The sequence below is a fragment of the Pavona decussata genome, unplaced genomic scaffold (assembly GCF_977016875.1).
Source record: "Pavona decussata unplaced genomic scaffold, jaPavDecu1.1 SCAFFOLD_124, whole genome shotgun sequence".
In the NCBI taxonomy this organism is placed as follows: Eukaryota; Metazoa; Cnidaria; class Anthozoa; order Scleractinia; family Agariciidae; genus Pavona; species Pavona decussata.
In genome coordinates, this window is record NW_028145538.1 from 2,719,144 (window position 1) to 2,735,000 (window position 15,857).

A 15,857-nucleotide genomic window follows, 5' to 3' on the forward strand; every position below is an offset into this window, starting at 1 on the left:
ATAAAGAAATCACACCTCGACGGAATTTCAAAGTGTAACAGTGGTCTCTAGAGTATTGTAAAGACTAAGAACTCTAAATGTTATTGTATATGTTTGGTAGCGCTATATGTTCATTTATAGAGTTTCTATCGCGCACGGAATGCCAAGCCTCAAGAATTAGTCTTTGTCGCCACGTCGATGACCTGTCAATGATTTCAACATTCTCCAAATCTATTTGGTGACCGTGAAACACATGGTGTTTGGCTAACAAAGAGTTTTTATCCAATGTTGCTATGGCCTTTGAGTGTTCTTTCACGCGTGTTTTCAGCGTGATGTCTGACCAACGTAAACAGAATCACGGTCTTTACACTTGATCTTGTATACGACTCCTTTGGAAGCCTCTTTCTCGATCTTGTCTTTTGGTTTTTTGAGTATGTTGGAGATGGTGCGAATAGGCTTACGGGCAACCAGACAAGAAGATGGCTCGATCACCGTATCTGTCTACAGGAAAGCGACTAACACCGACCGTTACCTTGATTTCAAATCACACCACCATTCCGAACATAAACACTCGGTCGCACGCACCCTTATGGATCGCGCAAAGAACATTCCTTCCACCGAAGAGGAAGGGAAACTAAGCGAGAAGCGAGAGCCCTCGCCGCTAATAACTACCCTGTTAACTTCATTCACAGTGGCTGCCAACCGAATAGACAACAAGAAATGAATGATACCGACCAGCGTGGATTTGTTATCCTGCCCTACGCCAAAGGTTTTTCCGAGAGAATCGCTAAAGTTCAACATCAAGGTCAAAACACGATCCAATAATTTCTTACGATGTCTTTATAAGTGAAGTTTTGAAATTATACTGTAAGTGTTTCCCACTTTAGAAACTAAACCGAGGAATACACGAGGAATTAAAAATCCATGGGCCACTAACGACTTAATGAAATCATGTAAAACAAAAGAAAAATTATACAAAAATTTCTTAAATAACCCGACTACTGTAAATGAGAAACAGTACAAAGTATATTGTAACAAACTCAATCATTTAATACGAATCTCTAAAAAGCATTATTTTGATAACAAATTTAATCAAGCGCAAAATAACTCTAAGTTGACTTGGAATGCTATTAATGAGTTACTGAGGAAAAAATCAATCGAACAAAGTCTTGCCAAATTCATTTGTGGATAATGACAATGAGCTAATAAATGGTTAAAGAATTATCGTACAAACAGAAGACAAATTGTTAAATATAACCAAGTAAATTCTGCAGTTATGCCAATCACATGTGGGGTACCACAGGGATCGGTTCTTGGTTCTTTACTTTTTCTAATATACATCAATGACCTGGCTAATTGTACGAATGACCTATCCACTATTTCCTTTGCTGATGATACGAACCTTTTTATTTCTGGGAAGGACATATCAGATATAGAATCAAACATTAATAGAGAATTAATTACGGTTCAAAACTGGTTAATAAGCAATCAACTTACTCTAAATGTTAAGAAATCAAATTTTATTGTCTTTAAATCTCGTAGTAAAAAGCTCAAAAAGGAGCTTGATATTAAATTAAATAACAAGACTTTAGAAAGAGTTAAACAAACGAAGTTTTTGGGAGTCATAGTTGATGAACACTTGACATGGAAAGATCACATTGATTATGTTACTTTAAAAATAATACGAATGTGCGGAATTCTACGAAGAATTCGCTTTTTTCTGAACCAATCAACACTGAAATTATTACATTATAGCTTAATATACCTTACCTACACTATGGAAATATAGTTTGGGCTAATAACTTTCCTACATGGTTAGAAAAATTATTTAAACTGCAAAAGAAAATTTTAAGAATCATCGCTTTTTCTTCTTATAATAGACCATCTCTTCCACGTTTCAATAAGTTGGAAATTCTAAACATACACCAAATAAATGATCTCTTGATTTCTTCATTCACCCAGTCAGACTCCATTCGCGCAAAACTATTTGTCTAACGGACAAAACCCTCATTTTATGACACCTTCTGAGTGAACACCGGACAGTTACTTTTAGTCTTAATTTAATTTATTCCATTTCACACCTTTACTTTATGTATAAATTATCTTTTCTGTTGCATTCTTTACTTGATAATGGTGCCAGGATGACACTGAAACGTCGTTCCGTTTTTTCGCTCATTTTTATAGTTAACTGTAAAATTTTTGGTATTTTGGAAAAGTGGTCGCTAATGAGAGGTGGTCGCTTACGAGAGGTGGTCGCAAAGGGAGGTTCGACAGTATTGGTTACCGGATACCTTCTCGGGTGTCCTTCACGAAAAAACCTTTTTGTGCGCTGTCTTAAATGCAACAACCATAAACTATATATTAGTACAAAGGTAATGAAATGCACTATCCGGTAAAAATTATTTCGCTTTGATTTTTTCCAGCCGTAAGGACAGTGCGTCCCAAAAGCCCAAAACGACTGATGTCTCTTTGAGCGAATTTATTGGGTATGGAATTCGACCGCAGAATCAAAACTACTGCATCGTATCAATCACAAGGCATTAATCTTCAAAACTGTGTGGGGCTTTTTCGATATTCCTATTGGTTGCTTCGCAATTTTTGTGGTTTCAGCTTTGTAGAAGCTATAACCTACATTGTCATCGTGAAATGTAAGTAAGTAAGTAAGTAAGTAAGTCAATTTTCCGTTAAGGTTCGGAATGCCGAAGGTTCACGACGACAAGGTTGGCGAGTCTCAGTCGGCTTTATTCGTACGGAAGATCCTTGTATTCAATTCAAAATGGCTGCCGCATCTCTCATGCGTGGATTCTCAAGGTGGCCGTTTGTGGTTCTTGGAAGGAAAACTGTCACAAAATTCATATTATTCATGTTTTCGTTGTTTTCATTTCATGTTTGCATTTTCATGTTTCGTGTTTGCATGTAGAAATTTAGTCGTTTCTTTTTCATTATCTAAATTCGTTAGGTTTATTTCTAATTATTTGTAGTCTTAATTCGTCGCCATTTTTATCAGTCAAAAAATGTCACTAGTATATTAGTAGTTATTGTCTTAGGAAATTGTGCGTAGTATTGTAAATTTCAATGTAATCTAACTAACTATTATTATTCCTGTTAACGTGTATTTTGTATCTTATTGTGTAATCAGCATTTACTGTACATCTTGTAGTTGGCGTTTTCTAGAATCTTCTTTGTAATGTCGTAATTGTGTACAGTATTTAAATAGAGGTCAAGGTTGTTGTTGTGTAGTTGGTTGTTATTCTTGGAAGGAGAAAAAGGAATGAGAAGTAAGAAGAAGCAAAAAAGTTTGTATTGCAAGGTCGAAGGCGAAATTGTTCAAGTCACTGTCAAGAGCCATTGGCAGGAGCCAGCCGTGTTTTTCCCTGACATAAACCCTTTTGTCGGCGGCGGCGAGTGAACAGGATTTCAAGGCGTGTGCATAGAAATTAAAACTGAGCGCGGAGGAGTCAAACAAGACGGGAACAAAGAAGAGAAAAGGCGCCAGAAGAGAAGAAGGAGAGGTTTGTGTGAACGGTTGTTGGTGCGGTTTGTTTATGCGAGTGGTTGAAGTAGCAGTTTGTTTATGCCTCGAGAAGACTTCAAGGACAAGGAAGGACTGAACTGAACTGAAATAAGTAATTTAGTTTAAGATAATTAATTAGGTTAAGAAAGTTTTTTTTTACGTTACCGTTTATTGTGTTTACTAAGCGTTTATGTATACTAAATTTATTAAATTTGTTGTTTTACTTAATCTTTTAGTGTGTTGTGGGTTTGCGGGAAGGGTTTTGTACAGTCCCCTTTTAAATCGTGCTTCAGAAGGGAGAGATCCACGTCACATTTTTGGTGTCAGGAGTGAGATACTTCTCCCTTGGTCTCTTTACCCGTACATTACTCAGACGCAAAGACGCAACACATTAATATTAAGAATTAGTATGGCTGAGAAAAGCTCTGATTACAAATCATGGTCTTTAGATGAGCTTAGGGCCGAAGCCAGGAAAAGATTTGTTTTTTTTTTACCTCTAAAGGTGGGGTTAAGACTCTAGCAAGCAAGTTTAGGACGCACGATAAACTAATGTCCGAGAAAGAACCTATTACGGAAGAAAAGGCGGACTCTCTTGAAACCTTGGACGAAGAGAAAGCAAGCAATGTAACGTTTGACCGGCGGTTACAGCTGTTACAATTGGAAAGACAGATTAGGATGGAAGAAAGGGAGGCTGAAAGAGAGAAGCGCGAATAAGAAAGGCAGATCGAAAGAGAGAGACGAGAATACGAGAGTCAGAAAGTACGGGAGGAGGAAGAAAGGTTAGTAAGAGAGGAGGAACAACTTAGAAAACTTAGGAATGAGAAGGAAGAGTTTGCTGTTAGAGAAGCTGGAAGACAAGAAGGCTCCGATAGAAAACCTAAGTTTATTAAAATGAGGGAGATGAGAGAGGGCGAGGACATTGATGACTATTTCCGAATTTTTGAAATGACTGCCAAGGCTCAGGGACTACCCGAAGACGAGTGGGTTGGTAACTTAGTTCCCAAACTTACTGAGAAGGCCAAGTCAATTTACCTGGAAATTCCAGATCCCGCGGCACAAAATTACGAAGAGAGTAAATCAATTATCATTAAGGGTTACCAGTTAACAGCGGATCATTACAGATATAGGTTCAGAACTTCAGAGAAGAAACCAGATGAGGACTTTGTCCAGTGGGGTTACAGGACACGAAGATATTTAAATCGATGGATGGCAGTGGCTGAGGCTACGGGTGATGTAGAGAAGATATTAGAACAGTTCATGATCGAACGACTTCTTGACCCAGTGGGTCCAGAACTTAGGGCGTGGCTAAAGGAGCAAAAGCCTAAAACAGCAGAAGAACTCGGGAATCTTGCAAATTTACACGTTCAGTCCCGGAAAGGTCCCCTCGTGGAAGGCAGGTATGTTTCCTTTAATAAGAATAAGGGGGTTAGTGTTCAAAAACAGTCACAAATCAAGAAGGAGCCTCCTACAAGGGAACAAGTTTCAGGAGAGCAAACAAAGCCCGTCTTTACTCATAGTAGGAGAAATATTAAGCTGCCAGTCACATGCTATAAATGTGGGAAGCTAGGTCATATGTCTTTTAATTGTGGTAAAGGCGTTAACAAGCCGGCACAAGGGTACTTACTGTGTATGACTCCCTTAGAATCACACAATTAGAATTTCCATCATGTAATGTTCAAGAAAAAATTGAAGGTAAATCAGCAGAAATGATTGTTGATTCGGGTTGCACAAGAACCCTGGTAAATGAGAAGGTTGTTAAAAACGGTTCTTTAACTGGGGAGGAAATGTCAGTCTTGACAGCAACCGGTGAGCGGCTTATTGTACCCCTAGCCAAAGTTGAAATTGAAAGTGGACAGGGAAAGCATGTTGAGTTGGTTGGGGTGCTAAATAAATTACCCGTAGATTGTCTGCTTGGTAGATCATCTTTTGGACAAACTCTCTCTAAAGAAAACGTCCTTAAGCAATGGGAACGAAATGTTTCAGGCTATGATTCTAAGACTAATGAAGCTTTTGTTTTGACTCGTGGACAGAAAGCTTTAGTGGATGCCCAGCGCAGAGCGGATGCGTTAATTGATCACGAGAATTCGTTAGCAGTTGAAACTCTTTCCAAGAAAGAACCCAGGCAAGACGAATTAAAGCAGGGTGACTTATCGACGCTATTTGGAGATGGGAAACCAGAGGAAACCAGTGATGAGAGCCTAGCTTGTAACACGGAAGTAGCCTCGACAAGGAACGAACCTCCCATTAACATTCTTGACAGAAATAAGTCCCAGTTAGCTGCTGACCAGAATGCGGATGTAACACTTGACAGGGTACGCCGTGGGGCGTCTAAAAAGGCACTAGAGGAATCTGATGGCTATTTTTTCCAAGACGAGATCTTGATGCATAGAAGATTCAACGAAGCCGAACATAATGGAACTAGGTATGTTGATCGTATTGTTGTCCTCGAATTTTATAGAAATGAAGTTTTAAGGGTTGCTCACACGATCCCTTTGTCTGGTCACATGGGTATTGCAAAAACCTTGGACCGTATTGCCACACATTTTTCTTGGCCGGGTCTATCCTCTGATGTTCGAAAATTCTGTGCTACTTGCCCACAGTGTCAGCTGGTAGCAAGAAAGTTGAGGTCGCATAGGGTACCCTTAAGACCAGTGGAAGTCGTGACAGAGCCATTCAAGAAAATCGCCATCGATATCGTGGGTAAACTTCCTAGGTCCACCTCTGGTTATAAGTATATCCTTACCATTGTGGACTATGCCACACGATATCCAGAAGCCATACCTTTGCGTACAACAAGTTCGAAAGCAATTGCGGATGCATTGATTCAGTATTTCTCTAAAGTAGGCATTCCGGACGAAATGGTCCCTGACCAAGGATCCAATTTCATCAGCAAGTTGATGGCTCAACTCTACGAGCAATTAGGAATTACTAAGATTAAAACGTCAATTTACCACCCTCAAGCAAATGGTCTAGTCGAGCGCTTTAACGGCACATTGAAAACAATGCTTAAGAAGTTTGTAGGGGAGCATGTGCAAGCTTGGGACAGGTGTCTTCCTTACTTACTCTTTGCTTATAGAGAAGTGCCTTGCGAGTCCACGGGTTACTTCCCATTTGAACTTCTTTACGGGCGAACTGTGAGGGGTCCACTTGTTAATGTAAAGGAGAATTGGGTAGTAAAGAAGCCAACGGAGGGCAATATCGTAAGTCATGTCCATAAAATTCGAAGAAGACTTGCTAAAATGGAAGAAATCGTTTAGGAAACTTGAAGCGAGCACAAAGTAAACAAAAACGCGTGTATGGCTCCCAAACCTCACATAGAAGACTGGAAGTTGGTGATAAAGCACTAGTCTTGCTACCCTCACCAGGCAACAAACTAGAAATACGTTGGCAGGGTCCCTTTACAGTGACCGCAGTTTTTAAAGACGGATTGAATTATGAGTTGGACACCGGGAAGGTACGAAAACAACATCGCACCTACCATATTAATTTGTTGAGTAAATGGCAGAGCAGAGATGAAATAGCCGCCTTGGTGTTGCCGGAATCACCAGAGATGTCATTACCTCATGAAAATCATGTACTGCCCCTGGAGAATGAGGAAACATGGGAAAATGAATTAATCTCAGACGAGTTAACTAAGTCGCAGAAAGAAGAAGTTAGGGTTTTGCTAAACGAATTTTCTGATGTTTTCTCAGGAAAACCAAATTTAACACATGTGGCTACTCATAGGATCGACACTGGTGAGGCACTGCCCATCCGTTCTTCCCCTTGTAAGATTCCACAAAAGCTCGAGGAGGAAGTAAATAAAGAGATCGAAAAAATGTTGCATTTGGGTATTATTCGCCCATCGATGAGCCCGTGGGCATTCCCTGTCGTTATTGTCCCCAAGCCAGATGGAACTATTAGGTTTTGTGTTGACTACAGGAAAGTCAATAAAGTTACCAAGATGGATGCCTATCCAATTCCGTCTATGGAGAGGATGATTGATAAAGTTGCCTCTGCTAAATACATAAGTACATTAGACTTACAAAAGGGTACTGGCAGATCCCCTTAGAAACGTCCACAATTGAAAAGTCGGCCTTTATAACAACAAAGGGCTTGTACGAATTCCTGGTTATGCCGTTTGGCATGAAAACAGCGCCAGCAACCTTTCAAAGGATGATGTCCGAAATTGTTTTAAGAGGGCTAGAATTTGCAGACGCATACATTGATGATGTAGAAGTTGATACGCCCACTTCTTTTCCTCAGCATGTTTCTGAATTGCGACAGGTCTTGCAACGATTGCGTGCCTGCAAACTAAATGCTCGACCTTCTAAATGTAAAATTGCAATGTCTACAGTAGACTTCGTTGGGCATCGAGTCGGTGGGAATCGCATTGAGCTAAGAACAACACTCGTTCAAACCATTAGGGAGTATCCTAGACCAGAAACGAAGAAACAGATCAGATCAGATCATTTCTAGGTTTGGTTGGGTATTACCGAAGGTTTATTCCTAACTTTTCCAGTAGAGCCGCTGTACTTACAGATTTGACTAGGGGTAAGAGTCCAACAAAGATTAAGTGGAGAGATGCTCATGAATTTGCTTTCCAAGACTTGAAACAAGCCATGCAAAATCCACCCGTTTTGAGACCACCTCATTGGGAACAAGAATTCATTTTGCAAGTCGATGCATCGAATAGAGGTCTTGGATCAATTTTAAGTCAGCAAGATAAAGAAGGGCTAGAACATCCCATAGCATACGCTAGTTGAAAACTTCAGCCTAGAAAGGAAAAACTATCAACTACAGAGAAGGAGTGCTTAGGCATAGTATGGGCCGTGGAACTCTTTAGATATTACCTTTTTGGTAGAAAGTTTAGGCTCCAGACAGACCACAATCCTCTAGTATGGCTCAACCAAGTACGCGACAAAAACAGGAAGCTCGGCTTCGCTGGAGTGTCACACTGCAGGAATACGATATGGACGTAGAGCATAAAAGTGGCAAGAAAAATTCTAATGTGGATGCACTCAGTAGGCCTTGAACTTGCTAGAGCTCGCACAACCCCACCCCATCCCCATCATTTTGTTTGTCCATTTCTATTTTTGTGTGCTCACCCCAAAAATAGACTTCTTCACAGGGGAAGTGTCACAAAATTCATATTATTCATGTTTTCGTTGTTTTCATTTCATGTTTGCATTTTCATGTTTCGTGTTTGCATGTAGAAATTTAGTCGTTTCTTTTTCATTATCTAAATTCGTTAGGTTTATTTCTAATTATTTGTAGTCTTAATTCGTCGCATTTTTATCAGTCAAAAAATGTCACTAGTATATTAGTAGTTATTGTCTTAGGAAATTGTGCGTAGTATTGTAAATTTCAATGTAATCTAACTAACTATTATTATTCCTGTTACTGTGTATTTTGTATCTTATTGTGTAATCAGCATTTATTGTACATCTTGTAGTTAGCGTTTTCTGGAATCTTCTTTGTAATGTCGTAATTGTGTACAGTATTTAAATAGAGGTCAAGGTTGTTGTTGTGTAGTTGGTTGTTATTCTTGGAAGGAGAAAAAGGAATGAGAAGTAAGAAGAAGCAAAAAAGTTTGTATTGCAAGGTCGAAGGCGAAATTGTTCAAGTCACTGTCAAGAGCCATTGGCAGGAGCCAGCCGTGTTTTTCCCTGACATAAACCCTTTCGTCGGCGGCGGCGAGTGAACAGGATTTCAAGGCGTGTGCATAGAAATTAAAACTGAGTGCGGAGGAGTCAAACAAGACGGGAACAAAGAAGAGAAAAGGCGCCAGAAGAGAAGAAGGAGAGGTTTGTGTGAACGGTTGTTGGTGCGGTTTGTTTATGCGAGTGGTTGAAGTAGCAGTTTGTTTGTGCCTGGAGATGACGTCAAGGACAAGGAGGGACTGAACTGAACTGAAATAAGTAATTTAGTTTAAGATAATTAATTAGGTTAAGAAAGTTTTTTTTTACGTTACCGTTTATTGTGTTTACTAAGCGTTTATGTATACTAAATTTATTAAATTTGTTGTTTTACTTAATCTTTTAGTGTGTTGTGGGTTTGCGGGAAGGGTTTTGTACAGTCCCCTTTTAAATCGTGCCTCACAAGGGAGAGATCCACGTCACAAAAACACAGGTTTTCAATACCGTAAATCAAAAGAACAACCTCTAAGGAACACTCGGATGCTTAAAAAGAGGAAATCAGTGAGTTCATAGTGAAAAAATTTCTGTTCGAGATTGATTCAAGGCGGAACATGTGCGATCGCAAACAAGATCTGCAAATTATTACATGAGCTGTAGTCGTTCTCGGAGATTTTTGTGTGCCCCTGAAAATCCACAAAATACTACAGGTTTGAATGTGAATTTTACCGTGCTTTATGTTAAATTGATCGATTTGTCATATTTCAAATAGCTTTGGTAAAATTTTCGAAAAACGTACTCAGTTTAATGTCTGTAATAGAGTCGAGAAATTGTGCTTTTAATAGTGACTCGCTCAGGTAGCTTCATTCGAGCCGAAAATTGAACGTATTTGCTTTTCAAGGGTTAACACAGGTCTGTCTGAATAAATGTTTCAATTAAGAAAGCTTATTGTCTGTTTATCTGTGTGTCTTGATCCTAACAGAATTTCTTCACCATGCATGCGATCTTATGTAAACCATGGGAGAGCCAAACCATATCTAAATTACTGTCCCCTGTGTATTTTAAAAAGTGTAAGCAAACCGAAATCCTCCAGCGCATACCAAATTCGCCCATATGGCAACACGATCAAATTACGCTGCACAATTTTGGCACTGACTAGAGCATAGGGCTGACTCGTCCCCAGTCGTCTCTCTTGTTGGGAAACGGAGAGCGCGAAGAGTGATGGGAGGGAAGAAAGCGAAGCGCAAGGCTTGATGGGAAGGAGGAAAGGGAAAGAAAGAAACGACTGGTAGATCTTGAGTCGAAAAGCTGCGAAAAGAGTCGAAAAGTTGTGCGAAGGCGTTTCAGCGATTCCTTTCGCCGTAGATGCGTTCAATAACGATTCACTGGCCAGGTTGACGTGTTTTTGTGATCTGTGTCGCAACTAGAAGTATTTTGGCGAAACGTTTTTAAAATCCAAGATGGCGTCCGGAGGCCAGAAAGATTGCAAGAACTGAATAGGGACCTTTAGCGCCGACGCCGAGAACGTGGACGAGGCCTTGTTTAACCGAGTGGGTCCTGGAACGAGACGGTCGTTCACGGCCGGAAACATAAACATTTAGCAGACCGCGCCGGCTACAGCTACGAGGACGAGTCTCTTCCAGTTGAAGTCGACAGAGAAAATGTCCATTAAGGAATTTCGTGAGCTGCTCATACTTCTCTACGCCGACAACATTGTTTCAGATAAAGAATTTTTATTGCTTTACGATACTTTCAGTTCAAAAAATCCAGACTTCCCTCATGGAAAATACGAACGATTCGATCTGGATTCTATGAACTCCGCCGAATGCAAAGCAGAGTTTCGTGTCGAGAAGCAAGACCTCCCTCGCCTTGTTGCAGCACTTCAACTACCACCGGTGCTTAAATGCGAGCAGAGGAGTATTTGCGATGACATAGAAGGCTTATGTATGCTTCTCAAACGAGTTGCCTATCCATGCCGACTCAGTGATATGATTCCGCGATTTGGCCGACCAGTTTCTGTCATACGTTTGATCACAAATGATGTCATGGACTATATCTTTGACGTTCACGGCCACCTTCTAACTCAATGGAATCAAGATCTCCTGAATCCTCGGGCTTTACAACGTTATGCAGATGCCAAATCAGGAAAAGGCGCCCCCCTCGACAATTGTTTTGGTTTCGTCGATGGGACAGTGCGACCCATTTCAAGACCTGGTGAACATCAGAGAAGTGTTTATAATGGACATAAAAGGGTCCATGCCCTGAAATTATAATCCCTGTCCCTACCAAATGGACTCATCGGAAACTTATATGGACCGGTTGGTGAGTTTTTAAGGACGGTGCCTAATAATATCGAAGTATTTTTGTGCGGTTTATGACTATGCGGGAAAAGCAGATCTTAGGAAGACCTATTGGAATCCAAAACGAAAATTGGGGGTAGCCACGCATTTTTCAAAGATAATTAAGCAATAATATCTCTAAAAAGCGCCAAAATATGAAGCAATGTATGGGATTTTTTCCTAAATTGAAGCTTAATTATCTCTGAAAAATGCATGGTTACCCCCAATTTTCTTTCGAGATACCAAAAGCGTTTGCTAAGTTCTGCTTTCTCCGCATAGTTTTAAACCGCGCAAAAATATTCCTGCATTAGCAGGCACCACCCATAGGAAACCCGAGTATCTCGAGATGCGCAGAACGTATGCGCAGTAACAATAGTAGGCACCGTCCTTAATTTGATTTTCTTTTTAATAGTAATAAAAATGAACTTCATTAAACACAAATCGATAACAAGATGTTCTAAATTACTATACAAGTTATACAAACTTCCCAAACAATTTCTATTCTCACCTCCTTTTTTTTCTTCGTTTTAGAGGGGTGTAAACACGACGCTGGGATGTTGGCAGATTCTGGACTATTGCATGACCTTCAACAGTATGCCTTTTCTCCAGCAGGTCAACCCATGTGTATATATGGAGATTTGGCGTACCCTCTCCGTGTGCATCTTCAAACCCCGTTTCGTCAAGTCCCACTTGCACCCATGATGCAGGATTACAACGAAGCCATGAGCGCGTTAAGAATTTCAGTGGAATGGCTTTCCGGTGATGTCATTAATTCTTTCAACTTTCTTGACTTTAAAAAGAATTTGAAGATCGGCCTAAGCAGTGTCGGCAAAATGTATGCTGTGTGCGCACTACTTCGTAATGCCATAACATGCCTTTATGGTAATAACACCAGCGATTACTTTGGTATTGAGCCCCCCACTCTGGAGCAATACTTTCAATAAAGTAAAATAGCTGAGTTTATTTTGATGACACAGCTTTATTTTTCTGGACAAACAATAAAATTAATGTAATGGGGCATAAAATGTAGAATTTAGGGAAGGGGACATAACACATTGCAGGAACAAATGAAAAATTCCATAGCCTACCCTCTTCTACAAAGACTGGTCCTTTAACCCTTATTAGCCTATGCTTTTTTTATACTGAGGGTGGGCAGAAAGTACCCCACCCCCTCTAAAAAAACAAAAACAAAAAAAATCTTGGGAGAAGGGTAGGGACATTCAGGGGCAGATCATGTCAGGGGGGAATGAATTGGGTGGCTAACCCCCCCCCCCCCCCCTTTGATTAACCAGAAAAATGAAAATAAACACATTAAAATAGAAAATAAGGACAATGACACTCAGTAAGGTGTAAAAATTGTTGATATTTTAAGCTAAAATAACAAAGCTAACATATTTGCAAACGTCCAACATGCTCCCCTTAAAAAACCTGGGGCTAAAATAAAAATAATAATAAACAATATATTTGTAAACAGACACCCCCTTTGAAAATACTGAATCTTTCCTGGCATGATCTTCAAAACTTGTTAAATTTTTGAGAGAAAGGCAGATAAAACACAAATATAGATTTTGGTCAAACCTGTAGAAAAAATTGAGTTGCCATAAAAATCACATGTTACACTTACAATTGTAACAAAATATGAATATTAAATTTAACTTATCTTTCAGTTCTTAACTCGGCGCCCCTATGGGTGAAAGGGTTCACTTAAGTTTTCTTAAGCTTCAACTATATATTTTTGATCAATGTTAATTTTAAAAAATCGACTAAAGGACTAAAGTGTGCAAATGTTTTTCTAAACAGCTTTTTCACCTTCCTCTTATGAAGACTTGGGCAAGACTCTTTCTAGTGAACCCATGAGTATCCGGCTCTGCTGTTGTTGCTGCTGCAAAAAAAGCATTTGGAAGTTTTGCATCTGCTGTTCCTGTCTCTGCTGCTGTTCAGTCATGACCTTTAACACATCCTGGTATTGTTGCTAGCTGTGTCTCTGCTGATCAATCAGCATCTGTTGCTCGACAGCTTTATTTTCTTGCTCTTTCTTCTTCATTTCCATTTCTTCCTTCCTGATCTCCTTTTCCTGCTCAATTTTTTCTTTCAGAATTTGCACAGCTTCAGTGGTGCTTTTTCTGCTTTTTGGTGGAGTAACTTGATCAGGGCCTGCATCAGCATTCCTCTTTTTGCTTTGCCCCAGGCGCTCCATGGCCTTCCGTCTACTCTCTTCTGCTGAAGCTTTCTCACTTTCATTCTTCTTGGTAAGAGTATTTGAATTTTCCTTGCTTTCCATATCAGCCGCTTGCTCTTTTTCGATGATCTCAGACAATGCCTTCTCTAATTCAGTTTCATCCTCACATTCAATCCCAGAACCTTGCTCCTCCTTTGTCATCTTTTCTTTGTATTTGCTGATCAAAAGAGTGAGTCTGTCCCTGACAGAGCGCTTGCTGACTTTGAATTTGGGATAGCTTGTGCCATTTAAATCTAGTGCTACTTCACCCCAGACATCTCCTCTTTCTTTGCTTTGCTTAGGAAACTTCCATGGTTCCAAGACAAGGACTTCTCTGTAAAGCATAAGATCGTGCTCTTCTGACCATTTCATGGCATAATTTCTGAAAATAAATACCAATTTTCATTAAGTAAAGTATTATTTTTACAATCAGTGTTCATATGATTTAAGCTGTATTGCAAGTAAAATTAATTTAACCTTAAGGCCTGAAGTATATAAACTAAGTTTTCAGCGCTGTAATTTATAAATAAAGTTTTGTTAATTTTTTTCCTCCGGCTAAAATTAAAACAGGGTAAAACTTGTAACACGTTTTGGCAATCTTTGAAAAAAAAATTGCCCTCTACGACAATTTAGGGGCTTTTTTCAGTATCAATAACAACTTAGTGAGCCAATAAACGATTCAGAATGACCTTAAGTCGATCCGTAACCGCAAATTTAAACGGGCAAATTGAAATTTTCAAAGGCATAATGAAATGTAGTTGAAAGCATGCGACGTATATGTCAAAAAACACCTATAAGGTTTATGTACGAACCCTGTACTCTTAGTATCATCATCTGCCATCACAGCTGTGAAGCTCAAAGCTCTTCCTGCAGGTGAAAAGAAAGTAAGAAATCAAGATTATTTCTTCACGGTCCGATCAAATAACTCACGGTATCTATCTTGTCCACTTACCGACACTTTAGATTGAAAAAATCCCCAAAATAAGTCAGCAAAAGTTAGCAAAAATATAAAACATACCTTCGTTCAACTCTGTACGCCAAATGGCGGCAAACGGCGTCCTGAACGAGGTGTGGACGACGAGTTCTGCACGATTGAGCATGCGTAGTAGCATCAAAGTTCATTTTCTCAACTTCCGGTCGGTGACGTTCGCGTCCTCCTTGTCGGTGCTAAAGGTCCGTAATGACTCCATAGACGAACTTAGTATTTGTGGTATGTATATAAAAATAATATGGTAACACATTTCATATTAAGGTTTGTACGCAGTTGCTAGTTGCAGATTTTAAAGCCCAGTTGAAAGGCAAAGGTGTGATTTCTTTCCGTAGATGATGAACCTCGTATGTCATCATCAAGCACGCCTGTGAAAGCGAGGAGAAGGCTAGAATGCCATTTCGATCGTTCACAAAACGGCAGCGACGAAGATGACAGTAGATTTTTTTCTTTCTCGAGTTCAATAACCACACAATAGTTCAAAAACCACACTTCAGTTCAGTGACCGTAGACCTTAATATTAATGTTGTAGTTTTTTCTCAGATTTTATCATATGAGTTCAATAACCACACAAACAGTTCAAAAATCACACATAAGTTCATTGACAGTAGACCTCAATTGTAAGAATAGCTATAGGGGGCGGGGGTTGGGGTTTCGGGGTCAATGAAAAATCCAAAGCCCAATAACCCCATGAACAGTTCAATAAACACACACCAGTTCAGTGACAGTAGACCTCAGTTGTAAGAACAACTATAGAAGGAGTGTTTTTATTTTTATTTTGTTGCGACAAGTAGGAGGAGAGGGGAGAGGGTTTTACGGGGGCGAGGACCATGTTAGGGAAGGCAGAAAGTAGGAATAAACGAAATAGAATTTATATATTTACAAGTAATGGTAACACGGCTTCTACGTACGCATTTAAAAATCCATTGTCCATTTATCCACTGCCTGTTATTGTAATCATGTTTAGCATCAGCTGTCTAATTATGTAGCTACTTCTTGTACTTAGCTTCTCTTCTTGCTCTTCTGTCTTGCTTGTGCATCAGACCAATGGAGCAAAAACTGAACAAACCCGAAGCGCAAACGATTATTTGGTCCACTGAACAACCCTGTACCAAGATAGAAGCCCCAATAGCACTATGAAAAAACAGATCCTGGCCTTCTGTCTGTGTATTCAAATTTTTCTTATTTGATGTCAATTGTGTAA

General features: G+C 39.7%; 1 protein-coding gene and 1 pseudogene across 1 annotated transcript; one reads left to right on the top strand and one right to left on the bottom strand.

The window, feature by feature from the left end:
- The first annotated feature begins 10,632 nt into the window (after positions 1–10,632).
- LOC146469472 (uncharacterized) lies at positions 10,633–12,627 on the top strand (annotated as a pseudogene).
- Positions 12,628–13,224: 597 nt separating this feature from the next.
- On the bottom strand, positions 13,225–14,896 carry LOC146469473 (uncharacterized). The gene is made up of 2 exons (XM_085123325.1): positions 14,478–14,896; positions 13,225–14,047 (listed from the first exon to the last, which is right to left on the bottom strand). The coding sequence occupies exons 1-2, from the start codon at positions 14,504–14,506 to the stop codon at positions 13,420–13,422; spliced, it is 657 nt and encodes a 218-aa protein (XP_084979451.1). The 5' UTR covers positions 14,507–14,896; the 3' UTR covers positions 13,225–13,419.
- Between the last annotated feature and the right edge of the window lie 961 nt (positions 14,897–15,857).

Coding starts and splice junctions, on each gene's coding strand:
- LOC146469473 (XM_085123325.1), bottom strand. CDS start 14,506: ATGGCAGATGATGATACTAAGAGTACAGG. Junction 14,048..14,477: donor GATGATACTAAGAGTACAGG/GTTCGTACATAA, acceptor ATTTATTTTCAG/AAATTATGCCATGAAATGGT.